The sequence below is a fragment of the Lepisma saccharinum genome, chromosome 5, assembly GCF_977018435.1.
Source record: "Lepisma saccharinum chromosome 5, izLepSacc3.1, whole genome shotgun sequence".
In the NCBI taxonomy this organism is placed as follows: Eukaryota; Metazoa; Arthropoda; class Insecta; order Zygentoma; family Lepismatidae; genus Lepisma; species Lepisma saccharinum.
Window position 1 is genome coordinate 94,844,141 of NC_139233.1, and position 8,041 is coordinate 94,852,181.

Below are 8,041 nucleotides of genomic sequence, written 5' to 3' on the forward strand. Positions count from 1 at the left end.
TACTGTTCATGTAATCTTTGGACTGACTCATGTAGATGTCATCTCTTTTGAAGTATGTTTTACTACGTATACTTGATTCATTTATATTAATCTTGAGGAAAATGTAAAAATGACTCTTCTCGCAAATATAAATGTTTGGACTGTTGCCTATATGCATTTTAAACTTGTTTGAAGTCTGTTTCCAGACCTTGTTTTTTAACACATTGTACCTTGGAGATTTAGAACAATGTATTACTGCTTATGTTGTAGCACATCATGAACACATTGTAAGGTCATTCATGGATAATTATTTTTTATTAATTAAAAGTAAGCAATATGTATATTTTTGTTAATGGAGTATCCGAGTAACATACTTTAACTCTCCCACTATGAAGAATCACAAATAAGTTTTCTGTACACTATATTTTTTACGTGCGCAACACCGTCTATGATTTTTTCTGAGGGTACTAGAATTCTAACATTTCTAGGTGATCTAACACGGCTCATCGCTACATACAGTTGTCCATGTGCGAAACAGTCTGAACGAAGATCCACGCCTACAACATCCAAGGTTTGACCTTGACTTTTGTGTATGGACATAGCGTAGCACAACTGCAGAGGAAACTGTCTCCTGTACATCTGTAGTGGGCTCCCAATCACAATACTAAACCTAAACACTATTCTTGGTATGGCGAAGTGTTGGTTGTCTCCTGGTCGCCGCACCGTGATCAGCCGAGGACTTATGGCCACAATATACACTTTGGTACCGTTCATTAGTCTATCGTCGAAATTTAGGTTTCGCGTAATTACACATAAAGCTCCCACCTTCAACCTGAGGATGTGATCTGGAACTCCTTTCCCACGTGCATGGTGAAGCATCTCCACGTCTACATCAAAGCCATCTGCATCATCCTCATCGATGTAATCATAACTGCACATATCATGGACGTTTCCATCCAGTGAACGCATAAGTATTGAATTTATCTCATCCACATTAGAATTATGCGTACAGAGGATAGCTCTCTTGGATGAACTATCTTTGTTTGCCAGTACTTCAGGGGGAAAAACAAATTCAATTAGATTTTCCAAACAGGTTTCCACTTGAATATTATACATAGGAATACCTTTACCGCAGGCACCATGACTTAAACTGTCGCTCCCAATTTGTATCAGAAATTGAGAGTACTCCTCTTCGCCATGAGTTCTTTGTGGTGTAGTCAGCCTAAATATACGTAAAAAATTCCACACATACGAAGACCGTAATGATACCGATACAATATCAATTTCTGATCGGGCATTCGGTAAGACTGGTGGAATTTGACGAAAATCTCCTGCAAAAATAATGATTTTGTTTCCAAATGGCCTCTGCGATTGCATCAGATCACGGAGAGATCTATCCAGTAATTCAACTACATATCTATGAGACATGGGAGCCTCATCGTAAATGATTACTGTGGACTCCCGAATAAGCTCTGCACGTTGGGAACCATTGGTGAGACCCCAAAAACCCGTTCCATCACCTAGGTCTAAAGGTATCCGAAACATGCTGTGAGCGGTGATACCTCCCTCCATGTTCAATGCTGCAATGCCAGAGCTAGCCACACAAAGAACAATGCCATTTTGTGACCTTATATGTGCTGCTATAACCTGTAGCAATAGCGTCTTTCCGTAACCTCCTGGGCCATCAATAAAAAGTGAACGACTGTAGTTTGATGATGAACTAGTCTGACTTGCCATATGGTCCACATAATTAAACACGCAGCGTTGTTCTTCCGATAATTTAGCTTTCCAATATTCTACAAATGTCCTTAGCGAAGATGAATTGTACATTAATCTCTCTCTTCCGAGCTCAGTAGAATTGTCTTCAACGTTTGGAAGACCATGATCTCTCAAACAAGTCCCGTGGCGGCGCATGCCACGTTCAATTTCGATGAGCGCCAAATTGTATGCACGGAGGGTATTATTACGAATGCTTTCCAGGAAATCTTCAGAGAGACAGTGTTGAAATTCGTCCCACAAATCTGAAGCTGGAGCACCAATATTGCAGAGCAAAACGAAAAAAGAACGCAAGTTGCGTGCAGTCATAAATACTGATGCTTCAGCCATTGCGTCTCTATATTCTTCCTCGTTATTGATAAGACCCAGTGCTCGGGCTGCTTCTTGAAACGTGGAGCAACACTCCCCTCCTCGTCTAATCAGGTCTCTAAAACTACGGCAAGCGAATCTAGAAAGCAATATACGAAGATAATACAATTCTCCTCTGTTAGGAGCAACCCAGAAAAGACGAGCAACCACAGTACCCCGTTGTCTGAATGTTATAAAATGTTTCCCATCAGGATGCATGTGTATGGGAACTGCTGTAGTTTTGGGTCGCCTAGTATGAACAATATATTTTTCATGAAAATCAATGTACGTTAGGTTGTCGAACTCTGGCAAAGATGGTCGATTTAAATATATGGTAAGCTTAGATGAAGACCGCTGAACAGCCTCAGCCTCCTCCCCTGGTCGGAATATCAGTAACTGCTTTCCTTCTAGATGTACAGGTAATACTTCTACAGTAGGTTCCCTGCCCGTTATATTAAACTCTAGTACCCGCCAAGCTGCGTCACTTGCTCCGATATACCTCTTTGTAACGTACTGCTCAACTTCATTAACCTTATCTTCGGGCACCACAGCGACACGCCTCAATGAACTTCCTTTGGTTATATATTTGAAAAGATACTTCACAACTCTTCGTGCAGAAGCAATCTCAAGATTTATGTGACATTCATATTTCAGCAGTAAGGAAGAGTTGTATGGCACCACCCACGAATCGCTAATTTCTACCTGTCGGCCACCTTGCTGAAGCAAGGCAGTATTTTCAGTATTCCTACGGTAATGAACAAATCCTCTATCGTCTATGTATGTGACTTGTGTATGGGGCTTTGGGAACCATTTTGTGCATTGCTGTTTCTCTGCATCCCAACATGGCACGTTCGTGCGATTTGGCGGGCCGCACGGACCGTGAATCATGTGACGAATAACAAGCTCTCTCAGTCTACCACCAGCTTCCTCAGATCCTGGAATGTCGGCCCGTATCACTCTGTCAATATCCGTAGACTGCCTAGGACCGCCCCCTTCGATTCTGAAACATATGTGCGCATGCGGTAATCCCCTCATTTGGAACTCTACCACCCACACAATGTATACTACTTTCCCAAGAAAAGCACCACTCCTAAGGTCACGTAGCATCTCCTCCAGTTTTATATGGAACACCCTACAGCACACTTGAGGCTCACTCTTGCATGTTCTGTGAGTCGATAGCCTGATTTCTGGCCACTGGCCGTAAGTTGTAAATGTCAGAAAATATGTAGGGCCACCAAGTCGTCCTACTAATGCCATTGCATCTAAATAACGCATCTTCATGTATCTAGGTCCACCAGTGAATGTGTTAGGGAGGTAAATTCGACCAGGTATGAAACCACCCTCTCCCAGAACGGTTTCATCTCTGCGGATAGTATTCACTACATGCTCTCTTTGATCAGATGTCCCTATCTCTAAGTCCAACATTTGGTTCCTGGTGGCTGTAACAACACTTGATTCCACCTCATCTAATGGGGCACTTCTGAGATTAGAGCTCGAAGTATTCCTTTGTGAGTAATTAAGAAAGCGTAACCTCTCTTCCTCTATCCTTACGTACATATCGACGAGCCAAGTCTCTGACAACCTACCATATTGTGTGAAACGCTTTTCCGACATTAGTAGGCTACGAACATATTTAAGCTGTGATAGTTTGCAACCTTTATTATCCAATCGGTTTATGTACCATCCAGGAGTTCCTTCTGGATACAGCAGTTGGTACTGGAAGGACTCACACAGTGGGTGGTTGGAATCTATTGTGCGAGGCTTGGCTTCTCCAATTTTCCAAATGCATATCGTGCGAGGATTAAGTACCTCAGACTCTGTTCTAATTACAGCTGCTATTTCCATGCTCTGTGGTCTGTCACCAAGCACTGGACCGTGAGTTTTTCTAGTGGCTGTTTCAAAAACAAGATGAGCCTCATCCGATGGTTCATCACTTAGCAGTTTTAACATATTTATAAAAGGATTACGAGCATGCAAATATTCAGATATTGCATTCACCACGTTTGAATTAAGGAATTCTCTTGTTGCCCAACGAATCCTCTCCTCGCCGTCGTCTACATACATTGAGCTATGGTTTGGGTACGGACCTCTGTAGGCAAGGTCAAAGACCCGATGGTAAGTCCTGCCTAATATTTTCACGAAGGAAAGCCCAGTCTTGAGATGGTGCCAACCTTGTGGAATAACCAGAGCACTGAAGGCGAACAAATCATTGTACATCCGAGGCCTTTTGATGAAATCAGGATGTTCATAGAAATTACCTGAAAGTTGCGGAAATTTAACAACGTTGTACCTTCCCTGACCACAACACCATTGGATTTTCCCTCTCTCCTCCTCAAACAATGGAGCACTACAATAGCTACACTTGTAACAATTTTGAGAGAGTAATGATGGATTTTTCAGGCGGTAAGGCTGAATTACATGTAACTGCTCTTTTGAGTAAAAAGCAATACCTTCGAAATGCCTTAGAGAATTCGGGAGATGCCATACTGTTCGCTTCTCGTAGGACTGAGATGCCTGTCTATTTCTGTCCTTGTTCTCTGCAGCATACCTCTGAACAGCTGCCTGGTTTACCTCTGGGTGTTTCTGCGTGTAACGCTGAACAGCAGTTCTGTTTATGTCTGGATGGGATATAGCGTATCGTTTAACTGCTTCGCGATGTTGTTCCGCTGTAGTATTAGATGAAGTTTTTGGCCGTCCTCTCTTTAACTTTGGAGGGCGCCCGGCCTTTCCAACATAAACGTCTGACTTTCTACTCCGACCGGTATTTCCAATTGACAATTCTGACTGTCCTGCAACCTCTATTGACTCTGTTGTCCTTACGTCGGAGTCATTTTCTACCTGCGCCTCCGAACGAACACCAAGTTGGAGTTCAACTAGTACGCGATGCACAACATAAAATCGTAATACGCCATCGACAGCAGAATTTATTAGCAAAACCCGCGCTAAGCACTCAATATTTTCACATTTAAAAAGTCGCGCAAAATTGTCATATTCGAAATGAATATCATGTACACCCCTTTCATTCACTGCATGCGAATTGTATACATAGAAACACCCATCAAAAAACCAAAATGAGACAGTGTATGTTTGTCCTGTGAACAGATAACCACAATTGTTTGGAGAATTTTCACACACGGTCATCAAGTTTGCAGCCAACTCCTGTATGCTATCTGGTATATTTGACTCTCTCAGTGGAAATCGCCCGTCCAGCACAGGTTCTACTCTTCCCAAGTTTATCTTTCGAGACAGAACAACAATCTCTGCCGGCAGCTGCTCTGGTTCCAGGAAGATATCATCACCCACAATTTGACAATATAAGTTATGACCTTCATGTAGTAAGGCGTCTATAATGTCAGTAGAAAATGAATTGTTAGAAATAACATACCAGGCAATAGCACATGCAGAATTTGCCACGCACTGGGCGTTTCTTCCCTCTGTGAAGATTCTCAAATCTCCTTGATGTGTTGTGCCGCTTGCAACGCATGTAAAGACATCTGATGTATCCATTTCAAAAACAACACACTAACAAAAAATACTGTATAAAACATATATCGTAACTTACAGTGGAGCCTTTTCTAGTCTAGTCTAACTTTCAGAACATTATCCATCGAAGCAGCACAAACCGTCATACAGGAAAACTGTAATATTGTAATCCAACTATTATCCATGTACAATTGACATTTTCTATTCATTTGTTTTGTCAACAGACTTTAAGAAGAAATGAAAAAGCAGGATATAAATGTGTAACTTGGAATTGGCAGATTCAGCCCACATATTGCAAACACGATAAACATTTCATGAAAACAGTCATGGTAGAGCTATTTTCGTATTTAGAATACCAATGAAGTAAGTTGTATACAAATGTTTATGTAATATCTCAACTGAATCTCTTTATGTTGATGTCACTCTTGTGTGATGCATGTTTTCTAACTGGGACTTGAATCATATACGTCCATGATCTCAAGGATAATAAAAATGTCGGAAAGCACTAAAGACTCAACCAAGGCAGGTCAAAAAGCTCAGAATGTTAATAATGTTTTAGTAAAGATGACAATTGTTTTGTAGTGTGTCAGTTTAGTTTACTTTTTTGACACCATGTGTCGCTCCAATCGAATCTGACCGTGTACGTTTGTAATCCGGCATTGCAACATCTGCTCGTACATTAATCAGTGCCATTCACAAGAATCGAAGTATCTGGAAGAGATTTCTTGTTATTTTAAACAAGGAAATTATTTATTTTGTAAATTCGTTTGGCATTCGAAAAATATTGAAAGAAGGTACTGTATGTCATTTTCAAATTTAATTATTTTATGCTGATGTTGTTAAAGCCTTGAGTGAAAAATGTCGGATTTCTAGCCCCTGGAAACGGATGTTGATAGGGACGTATAAAAAGAGCATTTTCACTCTTAAAAAGGGCCTCTGGCTGACGTGGTTCCCTAATTTGGAAAGTTGTGAACGTAATGTTATGTGTGTACGGGCAAATATTCAAAATATTGTTGTATATTTTCTTAATAATAAGCCTCAAGATAGTCAGTTATATATGTTTTAAATAAACAAATTCAATAGCTACAAAGTTCGAAAAGCAGTATTTACGTCTTTTCTCATTTTCACATTTGTAAACGTAATTGAAAGATCATTGTTTTCATTTTACCTCTGTAATAAATTGTGACGCAAATACAAAGTCTAGTACATCTCAATTATCGTATAAACAATCATGGCAATCTTTAAATAAAGAATTGTTTGTCATGCCTTTAAACATGTAATTAAAACAAGCACGATTTAGATATTTTCGCATTGATTGTATCTGGGATGAATCTTCTTCTTATGTAGATGTCACCCTTGTTTTAGGCACCTTTTCAAAACTAGGAGTTGATTCATCTGTGTGTTACTTATCTGTGAGAAATATAATGTAGCTGGACAATTAAGAATTGAAGGAAACAATGTGTGCAAAAGAAATGCCCGTGGCAACGGTTGCTAAGGACGTGAGAAAAGGGCATTTTCACCCTTAAGGAAGGGCCGATTGAGAAATTTTTGAATTTTCTCGGCCTTTTGGGACGATTTCATGGGGGGTCGTAATCGGGTGTTTTTCGCCTCCGGGGCTTCCTTCATGGAGAACATTTATGTCAGTGAGTGGTGGGATTGGGGCTATATATATATTGGACTCGCGCACTTTCGACGTGGTTCGCTTATTTGGAAAGTTTTGAATGTAAATTTATGTGTGTATGCTCTGTAATATGTACAAATAATCAAAATATTATTGGTTTCTTTCTTAATAATAAGCTGGGTAAGTAATAACAGTTTCAGGATAGTTAGTTAGATGTTTTATGTAAACGAATTCAATAGCGACACTAAATTGGAAAAGTAACATTTTACTTCTGTAGTCAGTTTTACATTTTTAAACATAATTGAAATAAAGAAATGTTTTCCTTCATTCTTCGTAAATTTCTATCTCTCCTCTTCAATGAATTCTGATGCTCACATTTTAAAATTCGAAAACTCTAATACTGTGCACAAAGTGGACTTAAAACACCAAATCAATCAATCAATCGAAAACTCTAGCATAATTCCCTTACAGTAACATTCGGGGTGAAAATAAACTTTCTTTAAGTTCCCTAGCAACGTCCGTTTCCATGGTGAACAACAAGCACGGCAAGCTCTAAGGAATTGCATGTCATTATACCCCCTAAAAATTTAGTTGAAACAAGCACGATGCAGATATTTACGCATTGAGTATAATAATATATACGTAATTGTATCTGGGCTGAAACTCCTTATTATGTAGATGTCACCCTTGTTTCAGGCACCTTTTCAAAACCAGGAGTTGATTCATCTGTGTGTTACTTATCTGTGAGAAATATAATGTAGCTGGACAATTAAGAATTGAAGGAAACAATGTGTGGAAAAGAAATGCCCGTGGCATCGGTTGCTAAGGACGTGA

General features: G+C 39.9%; 1 protein-coding gene across 1 annotated transcript; it reads right to left on the minus strand.

Annotated features, from left to right (window-relative positions):
• Nucleotides 1-366: 366 nt before the first annotated feature.
• LOC145988154 (uncharacterized) lies at nt 367-5,610 on the minus strand. Its single transcript, XM_083122985.1, has one exon. The coding sequence runs from the start codon at nt 5,608-5,610 to the stop codon at nt 367-369; it is 5,244 nt and encodes a 1,747-aa protein (XP_082979111.1).
• Between the last annotated feature and the right edge of the window lie 2,431 nt (nt 5,611-8,041).